Below are 22500 nucleotides of genomic sequence, written 5' to 3'. Positions count from 1 at the left end.
AATGTTTGAAAACCACTGGCTCGTAATCACAATAATTTAACACACGACAGTTGGATAACCTACTTCATCATGTCCCCATGCCTACATTTTTGTGAGTAGCATAGAGATCGTTAAAAACAATAAAGTATGGCTCTCCGTTTGGGACATCGAAAACTTATATTTTTAATAGACTACCGTCGAAGATGCTGACTTGCAAAAGCCTCGGGATAACACGTTATCTCCACTATCATCAGTCATGCCCCTTGATCAAAGTGGGGAATGAAATAAAAGTTTGAGAACCACTGGCTTAACAAGTTACCTACAGTCCAGAACACAGAATCTGTTGCAATATTCTGATGATCGGCGATGATATCGGCAAATGTTTGTTTTCCAAAGTAAGAATTTCACTTCACCATGCACCTTCGACAATACCTGGCCTACCTGGTATCATTACAAACATTATTCTGTGTCCTAAAACTGGCATATTTTATGGCATTGTGTCATGTAAGTTCGTTGCAAAATCTAGAGAAATGTGTGAGGTGGTCAGCGGGGGACAATTGAGACACACATTGGATTGTGTTATTACTTGAACATTCCACACTATCCACAGCTGTGGTAAGCCTATCAGGGGCAGGAGGATTACTGTCAGCGCAGGCTTTATATAAAATTCTTCAACAGAAGGCCTCGAATGTTGTCTTGTTTGTGGAGCGCTTTGCTTCGCTTCTGTAATTTCGGCTTCATTGAAAATGAGGGCTTCCCTCAATGACCCTCCGAGAATAAATAAAGGTTGAATGAATGAATGAATGCAGGCTTGCCCAAAATAAAGGCATGTGGTTTGCGCAGCCTACAGTAAATAACAGACCCGCCAGAATGTGCGTTATGATGCTTTTTTACGAGGAAGATGTTTTTGGTACCCTACGCACACTGCATGTTCTTAAATAACAATGATCATCAGTAATATTCGACCATTAATTTGGGTAAATGGGCAAGCGTGACCACCTTGATTGGCTGATTGGCTGATGATTGTAACGCGGGCATGATTCCAAACACCTACCTTACGATGATGAGTGACAGGTGACAGGTCTCAGAATGCGTGCGCTACACAAGGACGGAAGATGATGAATAACTGGGGCCGTAGGCTATTCACAAAGGCTTTTATCTTATCTAACTACTAGGAGTAGGCTACTCCTAAATCGCACTTAAAGATTTTAGATTGGAGTTTTCTCTTAAAAGTTATTCACAAAGCCTTTCAGACAACTCCTAAACTAGGAGTGAGTCTTCGTGGCTATGGATGACGTCATTACTCATGCACGAGCTTGACTGAAGTGACCACCTTGATTGGCTGACGATTGTAACGCGGGAATTCCAAACACCTCTCTTCCGATGATGACTGACAGGTGACAGGTCGGAGAATGCGTGCGCTACACAAGTAGTGCGAAGGACGGAAGATGATTAATAACTGAATAAAAAAGCCTAGCCTAAATGAATAAAGAGTAAGGCAAAACAAATAGCTTAGTAGCCTAATGAAACATAGGCCTATGGATTAATGCAGTAGCCTACCTTTGCAACATTATTAAATTAATCTGTCACCATATCCCTAGGCTACGTTTGCAAAGAAGAGAACATTTTAATTTGATTCACAATGAAACGTTACATTTCATTTACATGTTAACAATGAGTAGTTTTGGTTGTTGTTGGTGGCATTATTGCATCCCTTTTATGAATGCAAAATTGTTCCCTCGCAATTGGAAGCTCTTGTTGCGCATAGGCTACGCATTTCAAAACATCGCAATGTAAAATGCCACAAAAAAGCTGTTTATGAATAGGTCTTAGTGAGTTAGGAGTCCTCTCGACTTAAGCTGTCCCAGACTTAGGTGCTACTTTTAGGTCTAAAATGCTTCGTGAATTACTTTTTGTGAAAAATTAGGAGTGACACGCCCATTATTTTTAGGAGTTGCTCCTAAATTCGCCAGTTAGGAGCTACTTTTAGCCTTAAAATTCTTTGTGAATACGGCCCCTGAATAAAAAGGCCTAGCCTAAATGAATCAAGGCAAAACAAATAGCCTAGTAGCCTAATGAAACATACGGATTGATGTAGTATCTTTGTAACATTATTAAATTATTCTGTTACTATGCCTACGTTTGCAAAAGAGAACATTTTAATTTGATTCACAATAATGTTACATTTAATTTACATGTTGACAATGATTAGCCTAGTTTTGGTTGTTGTTGGCGGCGTTATTGCATGTTAGTTATGCCTACAATGCAAAATTGCTTCCTCACGATTGGAAGCTCCTGTAGCTGCATAGGATTTCAAAACCGCAGGTTTGTGATATAGGTCTGTGAGTAAGGAGTCCTCTTGACTTCTTTTAAGCTGTCAGAGGTGGGAAGGTGTGATTTTTTGGTGGCAGGGCCGGATTAACTGGGCACAATTGTCTGATGGCCCCCCTTCCCCCCAGCCAACGTGAATCGGGTGGTTAGTTAATAGGCCTATCGTGAAGATTTTTCCTGCCATCTAAGGCACGAGCGCATCTGTGAGGCCAAGCCTCACCAAGTAGCTCGTTTGTTTACAACTAACATTCCATTTAATTAAACTGCTTTATAGGCTATGCCGAAATAGTTTTCAACATTTTGAATATTAGTGTGAGGTGAATTGAAATGTTCTCAAAGTAGCCTTATGGCTGAAAGCTGCTTGGGATTCCCCCCGTCAAGCAATATAACCATACAAACGCGCTTCCTGCACTCATTGTTTCAAAAGGAGTAATTTTGGCTTTGTCAGAACTGAAGAGCTGTGGACGGCATGGCACGGTATGCCCAATGAAAATAAATTAACGCAACGCAACACAACACAGACCCCGCTTCTCTCGCGTCAGTCACTGACATGAACGAAACACAGAACCCGCTTCTCTCACGGCAGTCACTGACAGTAACCTAGAATAAATGCATGGGGAAAAACACTTCCAATGTCAGTGTTTTACAATGATAAAGACATTGTAAAACACTGAAAGTTAATATTTTGTCACTAGCAACATACATATGTCCTTTGTCAAATGTATTATGTTCCAAGTAGCCTATGCGTAATTCTGCTTCATAAAGTTGAACAAATACATTTGCTTATTTCACAGAAAAATATAAATAGCCAGTCTACAGTGCAGAGTTGGTAAGTTATGGTAGGCCAACTTGCAGTGAACATACAAACAGGGGAAATTATTTCTCTTGCAGCTGAGTAGCCTCAGGTGCGCACGTACATAAGGCCGAACATGCAAGTGCCAATGAATCGTGCTCTCACGACAATCGCGCCGTTAAACTTAAATAGGTTAACATCACTGTAAGTTCGCCTTCAAGCAAGGAAAACGATGATTTGAAGACATCTGTTTCGTTGGAAGGGCAATGGGTAGCAACAGGGCAACACAGAGACAGGCCCGATGGCAGGGCTGTTATGAGAGTATTAAAATATGGGATATTCTACGGGAAAACATTAAAACGGCAAGACAGCGGGGAAAGTTAAAATACGTGATAAACACGGAAAAAGTTGGCATGCATTGTTTCGGTCCCCGTGCACAGGGATTATTTGTCATACTATTAATCACATATGATTATTTGTGAAATTGTGCAAACAGGCGCAACACATTTGAAAAGGAAGGACTGGTAGCATGCAAGCTCACGGGAAAGATTGATTTAAGAACGTTATCACAAAGTGTGTGGCTGTGGCGCGGGCGGAAGACAATTGGCAGGGGAGGGTCATGTCTTTTTTAACAATTCTGTCGGAGGGTCATTGAACAATTTCTAGCAGGCAAGAGAGGGTCATGCAACTTCCAACTGAAGCACTCAAAATTTCTCCGGTGGCCCCTTCAATAAATACCGACCAGTCCCTAAATTGCTGCTGGACTATATGTCTTGGTTCTGTTAACAACTCATTGTCAAACGCATAGCCTATCTCGCGGTTGCATCCATTACAAACAAACATGCAATGTGAACGTCTGGGATTGGGGAGAGCACTAAATGCTCTACTGAATAAGCACGAAGTCAAACCTTTGAATGAAAAACACTCTTTAATAATCCAAAAAAATAAACCGCTAATGAAGTAAACTTGTGACCATCAAAAATCGTTTATCGCTTGTAACTCCGTGATACCAGGACGTAACAGGAAGGCATTTGGCTGAGCAACGGAGGTTAATATGCTCCATGTTTTGTCCAAATGATGACTGTCTATCATCGTTGCACTCGGAGAAAACCGGAATGTTTCATTCGTCCCCGTTTCAATCGTCCCGGTTGTACCTACTCAAAACGCAGATAGAACCGTATTATTCTAAGGTAGCGAAATAGCGTTCAGCATGATTCATGCCCAATTAATTCCCCCTGTTAAAGTGTTCGCCTTTGTAGTTTGGTTTCGTGATAGCCTATGATAAACGGCTTATGGCCAAATATGTGAAAACGTTAAAATACAGTAGGCGATAAACCCGGAAAAAGTTGACAGTGATTTTTTCATAATCACTTTGGAGGGTCATAGAAAAATGTATTGCTGGCGAGGGAGGGTCACGTCTTTTTGGACTAATGCTCCCAAAACTCCTCCGGTAGCCCCTTAAATAAATAACGAACAGTCCCTAATGAAGTAAACTTGTGACCATCAAAAATCGTTTATCGCTTGTAACTCCGTGATACCAGGACGTAACAGGAAGGCATTTGGCTGAGCAACGGAGGTTAATATGCTCCATGTTTTGTCCAAATGATGACTGTCTATCATCGTTGCACTCGGAGAAAACCGAAATGTTTCATTCGTCCCCGTTTCAATCGTCCCGGTTGTACCTACTCAAAACGCAGATAGAACCGTATTATTCTAAGGTAGCGAAATAGCGTTCAGCATGATTCATGCCCAATTAATTCCCCCTGTTAAAGTGTTCGCCTTTGTAGTTTGGTTTCGTGATAGCCTATGATAAACGGCTTATGGCCAAATATGTGAAAACGTTAAAATACAGTAGGCGATAAACCCGGAAAAAGTTGACAGTGATTTTTTCATAATCACTTTGGAGGGTCATAGAAAAATGTATTGCTGGCGAGGGAGGGTCACGTCTTTTTGGACTAATGCTCCCAAAACTCCTCCGGTAGCCCCTTAAATAAATAACGAACAGTCCCTAATGAAGTAAACTTGTGACCATCAAAAATCGTTTATCGCCTGTAACTCCGTGATAACAGGACGTAACAGGAAGGCATTTGGCTGAGCAACGGAGGTTAATACTCTATATGTTGTCCAAATGATGTCTGTCTATCATCGTTGCACTCGGAGAAAACCAGAATGTTTAATTTGTCCTGCGTCTCTACGGCTGCAAACGGGATTCACTCGCAGTTAACCAAATATTTCTTTATTAGGGCAGGGCAGGCATATTTCTGGCTATTACATTATTTCTAAACCAGTCTGCTAAATTCTGTAGTGAAGTCTGTGTAGGGTTTTCCAGGCTCCATTTCTTTTTACGAGACACCCTGCTCACTTGAGCCATCTACCGGTTGTTTGGGTTGTTGCAGCGTCTCACTGGAAAAATACAAATTAAAGTCGCGTGATACCGCGTGATCCCACGCGCGGACCGCGAGTGAAGCTGGCCAAGTCGAAGCACTGCCCACTGTATACAACATGTTGCAAAGACAATGGGCTCTATCTTGCACTCCAGCGCAATTGACTTTGTATACAGTGGGCATCGCTTTCAAATGGCCACTTCAGTCGCGCATTATGCGGCGTGAAGCTGCGTGAAGCTTTAATACCACTTTCAGCCACTGTGCGTCGCTCTGCCACTGTACATCGCTCTGTCAGTAGCCTGACTGCCGCCCCTTTTGAAAAAGCAGGAGGCTACCAAACATAATTGTTACCGAGAGGAATCCCAGCCTACGAATTCAATAACAAAATAAATCATGCATAATTAAACATTACCTCGATTAAGGCTACTTGGGTATGGCTTAAGGCTTGACTACACGGTGGTAGCGAAAATCGAAATCTGCTATGTTATTGTCAGTGTTGGGGGCAATGCAACTACGCAAATCAAAATCGTGTCTTAATTTGCCCTACTTCTTGACAGCAATGTAGTCAATTGACTGCTTGACATGTCATTTTTATTTTTCTGTACAATAAACAAATACATCTGCTTTATGCCGCAGAATTACATTCATATTTGGCTGACTGCAGACGCGCCACTTCCCTCCCAATATTCCAAGATTAAGATAGTATGCTTTTTGTATAGGCTACTATCATAAAAATTCGTTAAAACGAATAGCTAATTGCAATTTGACAAAACACTGGTCCTCATTTTCCGAATGCGAGGACGATATGAGTCTGTTGCATTTAGTTAGATGTCCGAGTCACGCATGTTTGAAAACCACTGGCTCGTAATCACAATAATTTAACACACGACAGTTGAATAGCCTCATCATGTCCCCATGCCTACATTTTTGTGAGTAGCATAGAGATCGTTAAAAACAATAAAGTAGCCTATGTCTCTCCGTTTTATTTAAATTAAATAAAAGTTTGAGAACCACTGGCTTAACAAGTTACCTGCAGTCCAGGGGCCGTATTCACAAAGAATTTTAAGGCTAAAAGTAGCTCCTAAGTGGCTAATTTAGGAGCAACTCCTAAAAATAATGGGCGTGTCACTCCTAACTTTAGGACTCCTAATTTTTTTCACTAAAAGTAATTCACGAAGCATTTTAGACCTAAAAGTAGCACCTAAGTCTGGGACAGCTTAAAAGAAGTCGAGAGGACTCCTAACTCACTAAGACCTATTCACAAACAGCTTTTTGTGGCATTTCACGTTGCGATGTTTTGAAATGGGTATGCGGCAACAGGAGCGAGGGAACAATTTTGCATTGTAGGCATAAAAGGGATGCTATAACGCCACCAACAACAACCACAACTACTCATTGTCAACATGTAAATTAAATGTAACGTTTGATTGTGAATCAAATTAAAATGTTCTCCTCTTTGCAAAGTAGGCATATGGTGACAGATTAATTTAATAATGTTGCAAAGATAGCCTAGCCTACTGCATCAATCCGTAGGCCTATGTTTCATTAGGCTACTAGGCTATTTGTTTTGCCTTACTGTTTATTCATTTAGGCTAGGCCTTTTTATTCAGTTATTCATCATCTTCCGTCCTTCGCACTACTTGTGTAGCGCACGCATTCTCAGACCTGTCACCTGTCACTCATCATCCTAAGGGAGGTGTTTGGAATCATTCCCACGTTACAATCATCAGCCAATCAAGGTGGTCACTTCAGTCAAGCTCGTGCATGAGTAATGACTTCATCTATAGCAACGAAGACTCACTCTTAGTTTAGGAGTTGTCATTTTTCCTTACTAAGAGTAGGTCTGAAAGGCTTTGTGAATAACTTTTAAGAGAAAACTCCTAGCTAAAATCTTTTAGTGCGATTTAGGAGTACTCCTAGTGGTAAGATAAAAGGCTTTGTGAATACGGCCCCAGAGCAATATTCTGATGATCGGCGATGATATCGGCAAATGTTTGTTTTACAAAGTAAGAATTTCACTTGACCATGCACCTTCGACAATGAATAGCTCATTACACTTGTTACTGTTAAACGTAGGCCTAACTGGTATCATTACAAACATTATTCTGTGTCCTAAAACTGGCATATTTTATGGCATTGTGTCATGTAAATTCGTTGCAAAATCTAGAGAAATGTGTGAGGTGGTCAGCGGGGGACAATTGAGACACACATTGGATTGTGTTATTATTACTTGAACATTCCACACATATCCACAGCTGTGGTAGGCCTATCAGGGGCAGGAGGATTACTGTTAGCGCAGGCTTTATATACAATTCTTCAACAGAAGGCCTCGAATGCAGGCTTGCCCTGTGGTTTGCGCAGCCTAGAGTAAATAACAGACCCGCCACAATGTGCGGTATGATGCTTTTTACGAGCAAGATGTTTTTGGTGCCCTACGCACACCGCATGTTCTTAAATAACAATGATCATCAGTAATATTCGACCATTAATTTGTGTAAATGGGCAAGCCTGACCACCTTGATTGGCTGATGATTGTAACGCGTGCATGATTCCAAACACCTCCCTTACGATGATGAGTGACAGGTGACAGGTCTCAGAATGTGTGCTCTACACAAGGACGGAAGATGATGAATAACTGGGCCGTATAGGCTATTCACAAAGGTTTTTATCTTACCACTAGGAGTAGGCTACTTCTAAATCGCATTAAAAGATTTTAGCTTGGAGTTTTCTCTTAAAAGTTATTCACAAAGCCTTTCAGACAACTCCTAAACTAGGAGTGAGTCTTCGTTGCTATAGATGCCGCATAGCGCATTTCAAAACATTGCAACGTAAAATGCCACAAAAAGCTGTTTATGAATAGGTCTTAGTGAGTTAGGAGTCCTCTCGACTTCTTTTAAGCTGTCCCAGACTTAGGTGCTACTTTTAGTTCTAAAATGCTTCGTGAATGACTTTTTGTGAAAAAAAATTAGGAGTCCTAAAGTTAGGAGTGACACGCACATTATTTTTAGGAGTCGCTCCTAAATTCGCCAGTTAGGAGCTACTTTTAGCCTTAAAATTCTTTGTGAATACGACCCCAGAATAAAAAGGCCTAGCCTAAATGAATCAAGAATAAGGCAAAACAAATAGCCTAGTAGCCTAATGAAACATACGGATTGATGTAGTATCTTTGTTTTTCACATTATTAAATTATTCTGTTACTATGCCTACGTTTGCAAAAGAGAACATTTTAATTTGATTCACAATAATGTTATATTTAATTTACATTTTGACAATGATTAGCCTAGTTTTGGTTATTGTTGGTGCCGTTATTGCATGTTAGTTATGCCTGTAATGCAAAATTGCTTCCTCTTTATTGGAAGCTCCTGTAGCTGCATAGGATTTCAAAACACGCCGCAGGTTTGTGAATAGGTCTGTGAGTTCTTTTAAGCTGTCAGAGGTGGGAAGGTGTGATTTGTTGGGGCAGGGCCACAAATATCTGATGGCCCCCCTTCCCCCACAGCCAACGTGAATCGGGTGGTCAGTTAATAGGCTGAAGATTTTTCCTGCCATCTAAGGCACGAGCGCATCTGTGAGGCCAAGCCTCACCAAGTAGCTCGTTTGTTTACAACAACATTCCATTTAATTAAACTGCTTTATAGGCTATGCCGAAATAGTTTTGAATATAGAACATTTTGAATATTAGTGTCGGGTGAATTGAAATGTTCTCAAAGTAGCCTTATGGCTGAAAGCTACTTGGGATTCCCCCGTCAAGCAATATAACCATACAAACGCGCTTCCTGCACTCATTGTTTCAAAAGGAGTAATTTCGGCTTTGTCAGAACTGAAGAGCTGTGGATGGCACGGCAAGGTATGCCCAATGAAAATAAATTAACGCAACGCAACACAACACAGACACCGTGAATACCGTGAAAACACTTCCCCATGACAAAGACATCGTAAAACACTGAAAGTTAATATTTTGTCACTAGCAACATATCGGAACTCCCCCTATTACCGTCGGTCCCGTATTTCCACCGTCTTGCGTGTCACTTAATATCCATTTCTATACAAGACAGCGGACTCCTGAAGAGACGCAACCACCCACACCATAGGTGTATCTAAATTACCTATGTACCAAAAATGACATTTTACCGTGACTCAAAGAGCTGTAAACAGTGTTGTAAGGCTGCGTGTACACAACCGCTTGGAGCTCCAGTGGAATTTTAATTTCACGACGAGAATTCTCGGTCTAACCGTCCATGTGCCGTTGAAACGGTGTAAATAGGCGACCCATCAGGCCAGCACTATAACTCTGAGCGTGGTAAACAAAATCGGATATTCCAGGCAGTAAATGCTCCCGTTAAGAACCAAACCAGATTTTGTTCAAATCTACACACCTATGCTACCAAAAAATGTAAGGTTAATTTAGCAAATGTTATTTTGAAGTGTTAAAAACATCGTTGTTTTAGAATTTCTGAACAAAAGTGGTGATAATTGGGGGTGTTACGATACATCTGTCCTTTGTCAAATGTGTTATGTTCCAAGTAGCCTATACGTAATTCTGCTGCATAAAGTTGTATGTTTATGACATTCAAGCAAGGAAAACGATGATTTGAAGACATCTGTTTCGTTGGAAGGGCAAGGGGTAGCAACAGGGCAACACAGAGACAGGCCCGATGGCAGGGTTGTTATGAGAGTATTAAAATATGGGATAGCCTTTACACGGCAAGACAGCGGGGGAAAGTTAAAATACGTGATAAACACGGAAAAAGTTGGCATGCATTGTTTCGGTCCCCGTGCACAGGGATTTTTTGTCATATTATTAATCACATATGATTATTTGTGTTGTGTGATAATTGTGCAAACAGGCGCAACACATTTGAAAAGCAAGGACTGGTAGCATGCAAGCTCACGAAAGATTGATTTAAGAACGTTATCACAGTGTGTGGCTGTGGCGCAAAGCAGCGCGGGCGGAAGACATGCGACAATTATTGGCAAGGGGAGGGTCATGTCTTTTTTTAACAATTCTGGGATTGGGAAGAGCACTAAATGCTCTACTGAATAAGCACGAAGTCAAACCTTTAAATGAAAAACACTCTTTAATAATCAAAAAAATACACCGCTAATGAAGTAAACTTGTGACCATCAAAAATCGTTTATCGCCTGTAACTCCGTGATAACAGGACGTAACAGGAAGGCATTTGGCTGAGCAACGGAGGTTAATATGCTCTATATTTTGTCCAAATTATGTCTGTCTATCATCGTTGCACTCGGAGAAAACCAGAATGTTTCATTTGTCCTGCGTTTCTTCTATGGCTGCAAATGGGATTCACTCGCAGTTAACCAAATATTTCTTTATTAGGGCAGGGCAGGCATATTTCTGGCTATTAAATTATTTCTAAACCAGTCTGCTAAAGTCTGTAGTGAAGTCTGTGTAGGGTTTTCCAGGCTCCATTTCTTTTTACGAGACACCCTGCTAACTTGAGCCATCTACCGGTTGTTTGGGTTGTTGCAGCGTCTCACTGGGAAAATACAAATTAAAGTCGCGTGTTACCGCGTGATCCCACGCGCGGACCGCGAGTGAAGCTAGCCAAGTCGAAGCACTGCCCACTGTACTCACGCTTTTGTCTTTCCTATTTTGCAGTCAGCGCATATTGGAATTTTCCCTCCACAGGTACATATCCATAAATTAGGGAATTCGATTGCACCCACGGGGGCGGTTCAGCGAAAAGACGGGGCTTGTTCCGGCGCAAACGTTCCCTGTTGATATTTTGCAGTTTCAGAAAACAATTCCGCCACAGACCAGGAGCTCCCTGGTCTAAAGTCTGATCTACACCTCCGTGCACAGACGGAAACATTCAAAGCCTTGATAATATTTGTCCATTTCTCGGTTTTGTTCGTGCATTGGTCACCTAAAAATTTAGTAGCCTATAGTACATCTACATACAATATCTTTACAACAACAACGCCTAATTACGACCTATTAATTTGGACAACTTTATACAGCCTTTAGTTTTGTTCCAATTTACCGTTGTGTATGGCTTTAAATATTGCGTGCACTTTAACATCAGCCTAAGCATTATTCCAGCTGCGCTAAGGTTTTGACAAGCATCACAATTTAAATTTTAGTAGCCCATCTGAAATAACTCCAAGCTTTGCTATGTTCCCTCCATCCTTTCGTTGTTTTCAAAAAACATTTTATATCCATGATGGCCTTGAAGTCTTAAGTTAGAGAATTAGCTTAAATCAGCTTATTATGTGCTGTTAACCAGCAACCATAGATAGTAAAAGAAAGCAGCATGTATGGCTACAATTTCTGTAGTTGCTGCATTCATTCATTGTTATTCTCTCTCCTGCTCAAACAAATGTTGTGCGTGCATTAAGTTGATGATAACGTGTTTACAAACTCTACTTTACATAAAATATTGTGAATAGCCTACTGTGATGCAGTTAATGGGATACTGTGCAGAGTTGGAAAGTTAGGTCAACTTGGAAACTGTTTCTCGTTGTTGAGTTGCCTGATGGTAGGTACAGCCGTAGCTTACACCTGCAGGAGCGCTTGCTTGGGTGCCTGTGCTGTGCAACGCACTTCGCTCCTCTCATCTATACAACGCAGTTCCCATTTCTGCAAACCATACATAATTACAAGGACAAATATTACCACACGAGGGAAATCAGTGTGGTGTCCATTAAGATGTGAAAAAATAGGCATAAATCTAGCGTACACACACACACACAGGTCTGGCCCTCTGGAGCCAAAAGGAGGTTTGTAGTGATCTGGTCAGAAAGCCTAAGGTAGGGGAGGGGCGTGGCTTTATATGAGGACTTTACATTTGTGTAGGCTAAGTCTAGTGTGTAGGCTAAGTCTAGTGTGTAGGCTGAGTCTAGTGTGTAGGCTAAGTCTAGTGTGTAGGCTAAGTCTAGTGTGTAGGCTAAGTCTAGTGTGTAGTCTAGTGTGTAGGCTGAGTCTAGTGTGTAGTCTAGTGTGTAGTCTAGTGTGTAGGCTAAGTCTAGTGTGTAGTCTAGTGTGTAGGCTAAGTCTAGTGTGTAGTCTAGTGTGTAGTCTAGTGTGTAGGCTGAGTCTAGTGTGTAGGCTAAGTCTAGTGTGTAGGCTGAGTCTAGTGTGTAGGCTGAGTCTAGTGTGTAGGCTAAGTCTAGTGTGTAGTCTAGTGTGTAGGCTGAGTCTAGTGTGTAGGCTAAGTCTAGTGTGTAGGCTAAGTCTAGTGTGTAGGCTGAGTCTAGTGTGTAGGCTGTGTGTAGGCTAAGTCTAGTGTGTAGGCTGAGTCTAGTGTGTAGGCTGAGTCTAGTGTGTAGTCTAGTGTGTAGGCTAAGTCTAGTGTGTAGGCTGAGTCTAGTGTGTAGTCTAGTGTGTAGGCTGAGTCTAGTGTGTAGGCTGAGTCTAGTGTGTAGGCTAAGTCTAGTGTGTAGTCTAGTGTGTAGGCTAAGTCTAGTGTGTAGGCTGAGTCTAGTGTGTAGGCTAAGTCTAGTGTGTAGGCTAAGTCTAGTGTGTAGTCTAGTGTGTAGTCTAGTGTGTAGGCTAGTGTGTATGCTATGGTTATGGTTATTGATTTAGCAGACGCCTTTGTCCAAAGCGACACATAAATACAAAACAACATAATAATATTTAAAATTGAACAGGGAACAGATTAAAATGTAGGTCAAATATAGTAAGGAGAATAGTTGTAGTACACAATAATATCAATTCAAGCAATAGCCTAATAAAAAGCAATGTAAAAAAGGGGAAAGGCAATAATAAAACAATAATGTCAATTCAATCAATAATATAAAAACAATGACATGCTAAGACCTACATTAAGGAGAATATCAATAATAAACAATCATGTCAAATTAATTAACAGCCCAATTAAAATAAAACAACATTATATTATCCATAACACATAAGCGCTTAAACAACTAAGTATATGTTGAATAGGAATGTCTTTAGACCCCTCTTAAACGACCCAAAACTACCACAGGAACGGAGAGCACTGGGCAGTTCATTCCACCAACATGGAACCACTGAAGAAAAGAACTGGGTCAAATTCCAGACTTTCATGACTGGTCGACACAACATACGCTCACCAGAAGACCGCACCAGATGTAGAATAATCTGAAAATGTAGTCTACAGGATAAGATGAGTTAACTAAAAGCTTTCCTGTACAGGTATGTTTTCAGATCTTTTTTAAAAATATTTACTGAACTCGCCTGCTTGATGTACAGAGGCAGGGTGTTCCATAGTTTGGGGGCATAATGGATAAACGCAGCTTCTCCACTTTGTTTGTGGAGCACTTTGGGTACGATTAAAAGATTAGAATTGGATGATCTAAGTTTCCTTTGTGGTTGATAAGATATTAAAAGCTCAGAGATATATGAAGGTGCTATGCCATTCAGAGCTTTGTAAGTAATTAACATAACCTTAAAATCAATTCTATAGGAAATAGGGAGCCAGTGCAGTTCAGCCAACACAGGGGTGATGTGTTCTCTCTTCTTAGTCTTAGTCTAAGTCTAGCCGCAGAGTTCTGTATGAGTGCCAATTTCTTTAGATGTTTTTTGGGAAGACCAGTGAAAAGTGCATTGCAGTAGTCTAACCTGCTAGTGATAAAGGCGTGAATTAGTTTTTCTGCATCTTGTTGAGTTAAAAAGGGCCGCACTTTGGCAATGTTTCTCAAGTGGAAATAGGCTGTCTGAGTAACTTTACTGATATGGGGCTTAAAACTTAACTCTGCATCTAAGATGACACCGAGGCTTGTTACTTTTGGTTTGACCTGGTGTGCCAAGTTCCCCAGATTACTAAGAATAATATCTCGCTTTAGTTTTGGTCCAACCAGAAGTACCTCTGTTTTGTCATCATTTAGTTTCAAAAAGTTTTTGCTCATCCACTGATTAATGGAGGTTAGGCATGCAGTGAGGGAGCAAAGGCCATCTGGGTTAGTTGGCTCCACAGAAAGATACAATTGGGTATCATCTGCGTAGCTGTGGAAGTTTACATTATGCTGACTTATGACGTTTCCCAATGGAAGCATATATAGAGAAAATAGCAGGGGACCAAGGCAGCTCCCCTGGGCCACACCAAAAGGCAAGTCATGTTTTTCAGATACATGATCTCCTAGACTGATATAAAAATCTCTGCCAGTAATGTAGGTTTGAAACCAGTTTAGAGCATTATCAGAGAGACCCACCCACTTCGCAAGGCGGTGAATTAGGATGCTATGATCAATGGTGTCAAATGCCGCACTCAAATCCAGAAGAATAAGGATTGAGACTTTGTTTGAGTCAGTAGCTAGTCTGAGATCATTGACTATTTTTACTAGAGCCGTTTCTGTGCTGTGATTTGATCTAAAACCTGATTGGAATTTTTCAAGGATACTGTTTTCGTTGAGGAAGGTATTTAACTGATTACAAACAACTTTTTCAAGTACTTTGCTCAAAAACGATAGATTTGATATAGGCCTGTAGTTGCTCAGATTGGTATGGTCAAGATTTGACTTTTTAAGTAAAGGTTTCACAACAGCGGTTTTAAAAGCAGTTGGAAATATACCTGTTTCTAATGAGGTATTTATTACCTTGAGAAAAAAGGGAGCTAAGCTATCATATACTTTTTTGAGGAATGTAGTAGGGATTGGATCTAAAACACATGTTGAGGAGCCGGTTTGAGTTATAAATTTACCGGTTTGAGTTATAATTTTAAATTTAGGCTAGTGTGTAGTGTGTAGGCTAATTTGTAGGCTAATGTGTAGTGTGTAGGCTAGTGTGTAGGCTATTGTGTAGGCTAGTGTGTAGGCTAATTTGTAGGCTAATGTGTAGTGTGTAGGCTAGTGTGTAGTCTAGTCTAGTGTGTAGTGTGTAGGCTAGTGTGTAGTGTGTAGTCAAGTGTGTAGGCTAGTGTCTAGTCTAGTGTGTAGGCTAGTGTGTAGGCTAGTGTGTAGACTAGTGTGTAGTCTAGTGTGTAGTGTGTAGGCTAGTGTGTAGACTAGTGTGTAGGCTAGTGTGTAGTGTGTAGGCTAGTGTGTAGTGTGTAGGCTAGTGTCTAGTCTAGTGTGTAGGCTAGTGTGTAGTCTAGTGTGTAGTGTGTAGGCTAGTGTGTAGACTAGTGTGTAGTCTAGTGTGTAGTGTGTAGGCTAGTGTGTAGGCTAGTGTGTAGACTAGTGTGTAGGGTAGTGTGTAGGCTAGTGTGTAGACTAGTGTGTAGGCTAGTGTGTAGTGTGTAGGCTAGTGTGTAGACTAGGCTAGTGTGTAGTCTAGGCTAGTGTGTAGACTAGTGTGTAGTCTAGTGTGTAGGCTAGTGTGTAGACTAGGCTAGTGTGTAGTCTAGTGTGTAGTGTGTAGTCTAGTGTGTAGTGTGTAGGCTAGTGTGTAGACTAGTGTGTAGGCTAGGCTAGTGTGTAGTCTAGTGTGTAGCCTAGTGTGTAGTGTGTAGGGTAGTGTGTAGGCTAGTGTGTAGACTAGTGTGTAGGCTAGTGTGTAGTGTGTAGGCTAGTGTGTAGACTAGGCTAGTGTGTAGGCTAGTGTGTAGTCTAGGCTAGTGTGTAGACTAGTGTGTAGTCTAGTGTGTAGACTAGTGTGTAGGCTAGTGTGTAGACTAGGCTAGTGTGTAGTCTAGTGTGTAGTGTGTAGGCTAGTGTGTAGTCTAGTGTGTAGTGTGTAGGCTAGTGTGTAGACTAGTGTGTAGGCTAGGCTAGTGTGTAGTCTAGTGTGTAGCCTAGTGTGTAGTGTGTAGGCTAGTGTGTAGTCTAGTGTGTAGGCTAGTGTGTAGTCTAGTGTGTAGGCTAGTGTGTAGCCTAGTGTGTAGTGTGTAGGCTAGTGTGTAGTCTAGTGTGTAGGCTAGTGTGTAGCCTAGTGTGTAGTGTGTAGGCTAGTGTGTAGTGTGTAGGCTAGTGTGTAGGGTAGTGTTTAGTGTTTAGGCTAGTGTGTAGGCTAGTGTGTAGTCTAGTGTGTAGGGTAGTGTTTAGTGTGTAGGCTAGTGTGTAGTCTAGTGTGTAGACTAGTGTGTAGTGTGTAGTCTAGTCTAGTGTGTAGGCTAGTGTCTAGTCTAGTGTGTAGACTAGTGTGTAGGCTAGTGTGTAGACTAGTGTGTAGTCTAGTCTAGTGTGTAGGCTAGTGTCTAGTCTAGTGTGTAGGCTAGTGTCTAGTCTAGTGTGTAGACTAGTGTGTAGTGTCTAGTCTAGTGTGTAGGCTAGTGTGTAGTCTAGTCTAGTGTGTAGGCTAGTGTGTAGTCTAGTGTGTACACTAGTGTGTAGTCTAGTGTCTAGTCTAGTGTGTAGGCTAGTGTGTAGTCTAGTCTAGTGTGTAGGCTAGTGTGTAGTGTGTAGTCTAGTGTGTAGGCTAGTGTGTAGTGTAGTGTGTAGGCTAGTGTGTAGACTAGTGTGTAGACTAGTGTGTAGGCTAGTGTGTAGTGTAGTGTGTAGGCTAGTGTGTAGACTAGTGTGTAGACTAGTGTGTAGGCTAGTGTGTAGGCTAGTGTGTAGACTAGTGTGTAGTGTGTAGGCTAGTGTGTAGTGTGTAGGCTAGTGTGTAGTGTGTAGGCTAGTGTGTAGACTAGTGTGTAGTCTAGTGTGTAGGCTAGTGTGTAGTGTGTAGGCTAGTGTGTAGTGTGTAGGCTAGTGTGTAGTGTGTAGGCTAGTGTTTAGTGTGTAGGCTAGTGTGTAGGCTAGTGTGTAGTCTAGTGTGTAGACTAGTGTGTAGTGTGTAGGCTAGTGTGTAGTGTGTAGTCTAGTGTGTAGACTAGTGTGTAGTGTCTAGTCTAGTGTGTAGGCTAGTGTCTAGTCTAGTGTGTAGTCTAGTCTAGTGTCTAGTCTAGTGTGTAGGCTAGTGTGTAGTCTAGTCTAGTGTGTAGGCTAGTGTGTAGGCTAGTGTGTAGTCTAGTGTGTAGTCTAGTGTGTAGGCTAGTGTGTAGTCTAGTCTAGTGTGTAGGCTAGTGTGTAGGCTAGTGTGTAGTGTGTAGGCTAGTGTGTAGTCTAGTGTGTAGGCTAGTGTGTAGTGTGTAGTCTAGTGTGTAGGCTAGTGTGTAGTCTAGTCTAGTGTGTAGGCTAGTGTGTAGGCTAGTGTGTAGTGTGTAGGCTAGTGTGTAGTCTAGTGTGTAGGCTAGTGTGTAGGCTAGTGTGTAGTGTAGTGTGTAGTGTGTAGACTAGTGTGTAGACTAGTGTGTAGTGTGTAGGCTAGTGTGTAGGCTAGTGTGTAGGCTAGTGTGTAGTCTAGTCTAGTGTGTAGGCTAGTGTGTAGGCTAGTGTGTAGTCTAGTGTGTAGTCTAGTGTGTAGGCTAGTGTGTAGTCTAGTCTAGTGTGTAGGCTAGTGTGTAGGCTAGTGTGTAGTGTGTAGGCTAGTGTGTAGTCTAGTGTGTAGGCTAGTGTGTAGTGTGTAGTCTAGTGTGTAGGCTAGTGTGTAGTCTAGTCTAGTGTGTAGGCTAGTGTTAGGCTAGTGTGTAGTGTGTAGGCTAGTGTGTAGTCTAGTGTGTAGGCTAGTGTGTAGGCTAGTGTGTAGTGTAGTGTGTAGTGTGTAGACTAGTGTGTAGACTAGTGTGTAGTGTGTAGGCTAGTGTGTAGGCTAGTGTGTAGTGTGTAGGCTAGTGTGTAGGCTAGTGTGTAGTGTGTAGGCTAGTGTGTAGTGTGTAGGCTAGTGTGTAGTGTGTAGTCTAGTGTGTAGACTAGTGTGTAGGCTAGTGTGTAGGCTAGTGTGTAGTCTAGTGTGTAGGCTAGGGTGTAGTGTGTAGTCTAGTGTGTAGTGTGTAGGCTAGTGTGTAGTGTGTAGTCTAGTGTGTAGGCTAGTGTGTAGACTAGGACTGTGTCTCAAATCGCGTACTTCTGCACTTACAATACCTAATTTGAGTGCATGAGGGTGTTCACACTGACAATTCCAACGACACGAAGGGCGCTGCAAGTTCCCGGATGGTGCACTCATAACGGTCAAAAAGCTGAGTGTGCAACGCTGGACACTTTACGCCCTTAACGGACGCCATATTGGCCAAATAGCGGAAGGGGAGGGAGCGTTTTCAAACTCGTGGTAATTGTGGTTGAGAAAGCTGAAGCAGCAGCAGTGGAAAACAGACTTAACAGAGGTACAAGCAAGTTACATAAACATAACAGTAACATAAACGGTTCATGTTTTGACACAGTATGACAATGTCACTGTCGAATTGAGGACGCCAATAAAGTTATATTTAAATGTTGCGATCGTCATTTCCGTGAAGTGCACGGAGTTAGTGTTTGATATGAGACAATACTATTTTGTTAAAATTTGCGCACTCCGCCAGTAAGCACACAGTGCACATAGGGTACTACACGAAAGTGTACTCACGTAAGTACACCAATTGAGACAGACTCTAAGTCTCTTGTGTGTTTCTTGTTGGAAATGTCCCGTGTTGGTAGAGCTTACCCACTGAGTTCTCTCTGTATCTTTGACTTTGTGTGTGTGTGCGTGTGTTAGTGTGTGTGCGTGTGTGTGTGTGTGTGCGTGTGTGTTTGTGTGTGAGTGTGTGTGTGCGTGCGTGCATGTGTGTGTGTGTGTGTGTGTCTAGGTGGGGAAGGAGACAGTCCAAACAACAGAGGATCAGATTATGAAGAGAGACATGCCTTCTGCCTTTATTAAGTAAGACACACACACACACACACACCAGAGAGAGACACCACACAAAGAAAACACTATACTCAAGCACATGAGACACACACACACACACACACACACACGCACCAGTTTATATGTATAAATGCCTTATCTATTGTATGTTCCACACACACACACACACCAGTTTATATGTATAAATGTCTTATCTATTGTATGTTCTACACACACACACACACACACACACACCAGTTTATATGTATACATGTCTTATCTATTGTTACACACACACACACACACACACATGTATACATGTCTTATCTATTGTATGTTCTGTATTGTATTGTTTGATGTCCTGCTACGGCAATGCAAATAAATATTGAATTGAATTGAGAGAGAGAGCTGTCATGCCAATAAAGCTACCTTGAATTCAATTGAGAGAGAGAGAGAGCTGTGAGCTCACTCACTCACTCTCTCTCTCACACACACACACACACACTCACAGAAATTTATAAATATAAAGGGGCATGTGAATTGATTACACAGGTTTGGTATGGACTGACCATTCGATCATTGATCATGTTATGGTGCTATGGTAGAGTGTGTGCAGTGACCATGTTAAGGTGCTATGGTAGAGTGTGTGCAGTGGTGTTAAGGTGCTATGATTGAGTGTGTGCAGTGGTGTTAAGGTGCTAATAATAAATTAGCTTATTATTAAATATTAACTATGACTATGAAAAGACAAGAATGTAAACATATTAGAGTTGCTAAACACACAAGACAAATAATATACTTCAAGAACAATATAAAACAGGGAATAAGTTAAAAGATGTTATGACCACAGTCCAGATCGCAAGAGGGCTTATAGCCTGTAAAACAGGTGGACAGCAGACACAATGTTATGATGGTAGGGGCTGAGAGAGACAGGCTCATGCTGAAAAGTCCATTTCTCCCCTTTTGTGTGGCATTGAAAAGTTGGATGGCCCTGGGGACAAAGGAGCTCCTCAACCTGCCTGTTTGCGTGGGTGTTGGTCATTGTCTATGATCGCCAGCATGCTGTGTAGTGGGTGGTGGTCATTGTCCATGATCGCCAGCAACCTGCTCATGGTCCGTTTCTCTGCAGTTGTTGCGAGTGACTCCAGCTCAATGCCAACAACAGAGCCAGCTTTCCTCACCAGCCTGTTCAGTCGCCCAGCGTCCCTCTTCTTAATGCTGGCAATGACAGACTGGAATGGACTGTATGAATTAGCATTATAACAGCACACATATGGATTAGCATTACAACAGCACACATATGATATATAACATTATAACAGCACACATATGGATTCACATTATAACAGCACACATATGGATTAGCATTATAACAGCACACATATGGCACACATATGATATATAACATTATAACAGCACACATATGGATTAGTATTATAACAGCACACATACAGTATGGATTAGCATTATAACAGCACACATATGGATTCACATTATAACAGCACACATATGGATTAGCATTATAACAGCACACATATGATATATAACATTATAACAGCACACATATGATATATAACATTATAACAGCACACATATGGATTAGCATTATAACAGCACACATATGGATTCACATTATAACAGCACACATATGGATTAGCATTATAACAGCACACATATGGCACACATATGATATATAACATTATAACAGCACACATATGGATTAGTATTATAACAGCACACATAAGGATTAGCATTATAACAGCAAACGTATGGATTAGCATTATAACAGCACACGTATGGATTAGCATTATAACAGTACACGTATGGATTAGCATTATAACAGCACACGTATAGATTATCACCGTATAATAGCACACATCTGGATTATTATAATTAAGGTCCCGGTTGATTAAAGTAATTATGGGTAAAACAAATGTAAAACAATTGCATTATGGGTAAAACAAATGTATGGTCCTATCTTAATCGGGAGCACTGTGGTGAAGCTGGGTTTCCCTACTGTAACCCCCCCTGCAGTATAACCCCCCCCCCCCCCTTTACCCCCCCTGCAGTATAACCCCCTTGTGGAAGACTCCCCCCCCATCAGTAAGCTCAGTCGTGGAATTTGAGGGGGGCTATAATTAGACCCCACCCCACCATGCTGGTTGTGTTGAGGAATTGTGGGTAACTGGGGTATTGGGTGTGTCCACTCTTGGTGGTAAAGACAGATCATTTAATACACTCACCTCCACCCTTTCACCACACACACACACATGCACATGCACATGCACACACATGCACATACACACACACACACCAGTCACCTCTAGACATTCAAAGAGGCTGCCCTGCAAATGTGTTAATCCGGGAAGATGCATACCCACATGCACACAAGACGTTTACGCACACACACACACACACACACACATGTAACAGAGGCGAACTGAGCTAGCGTGCTAGTTGCCCGTGTAAATCCTCACAGCCCTAACCTTAAGAACACTTCTAACTGCTGAGTTGGAGGCCTGGGCTTTTGGCTCAGTGGTTAGAGCGTTCGACTCCCATGCCGGTGTGTGTCGAGGTGGCGGGTTCGAGAGCCGTGAGCGGCGGACAAATTATGACCTCTGTTACACACACACACACACACACACACACACACACAAACAAACACCGCCTGCACTACACAGCAAGGCTGCCTATAGCAGCTGATATTGAGCTGTTTGGAGATGTGCACTGTTTTTAACAGGCGGAGATCTGGCGCTAGTTAGCCGATGCTACCAACAGTTTTTCGATGGGGGTGCCTCGGGCATCGGCCTAGCCATGCAAATAAATCACTGTTTTACACCATTTACGAGGCTCAAAGTCCCTCCATACTTCATTGGTAGACTTCCGAGGGCCCTGACATATAAAATGAGACATTAAGAACTTTGAAAAAGCACAGGTAGTTTATTTACAAGACGATAGATTTATTTACGATAGTTTATTTACAGACAGTACCTTGAGGAAGTTTACCGTTCACCGCCATCTTGAATTTAGTCATGATAAGTCGATCAACGAGTATGAATGAACAGGTATGACAAGGGATCAGATTCCACAAAAATGGAAAAATAATTCCGTGGAAATGCATGGATTCCAGCTGCTGCTACTGGAAGAAACTGGAATCCATGCATTTCCACTGAATTATTTTTGGAATCTGATCCCTTGTCATACCTGTTCATTCGTACTCGTTGATCGACTTATCGTGACTAAATTCAAGATGGCGGCGAAAGGTAAACTTCCTCACACTGTTTCTCTCTCTCTCCCTCTCTTCCTCTCTCTCTCTTTCTCTCTTTCTCAGAGTGGAGAATGCCAGTGCTAAGCTGGTGCAGGCGGCTCAGATGTTGAAGGCGGACCCGTACTCTGTCCCTGCCCGAGATCACTTGATTGACGGCTCACGGGGTATCCTGTCCGGCACGTCAGACCTTCTGCTCACCTTTGATGAGGCAGAGGTA

At 41.9% G+C, this 22500-nt stretch overlaps 1 protein-coding gene across 5 annotated transcripts in view; it reads left to right on the top strand.

The window, feature by feature from the left end:
* vcla (vinculin a) overlaps positions 1-22500 on the top strand; it is a 133103-nt gene that overhangs the window by 21505 nt on the left and 89098 nt on the right. For all 5 annotated transcript variants that reach the window (XR_006023282.1, XM_042065602.1, XM_042065600.1 and 2 more), the window contains exons 2-3: positions 18978-19048; positions 22347-22497. Coding sequence is in view for 4 of the 5 variants with exons in the window: in XM_042065602.1 (XP_041921536.1) it covers positions 18978-19048; positions 22347-22497 (222 nt within the window). In the remaining variant the exon portion in view is untranslated. The remainder of the gene's footprint in view (positions 1-18977; positions 19049-22346; positions 22498-22500) is intronic.

Source organism: Alosa sapidissima, chromosome 16 (genome assembly GCF_018492685.1).
Source record: "Alosa sapidissima isolate fAloSap1 chromosome 16, fAloSap1.pri, whole genome shotgun sequence".
Lineage (NCBI taxonomy): Eukaryota > Metazoa > Chordata > Actinopteri > Clupeiformes > Clupeidae > Alosa > Alosa sapidissima.
This window is presented reverse-complemented; position numbering and strand designations above follow the sequence as displayed.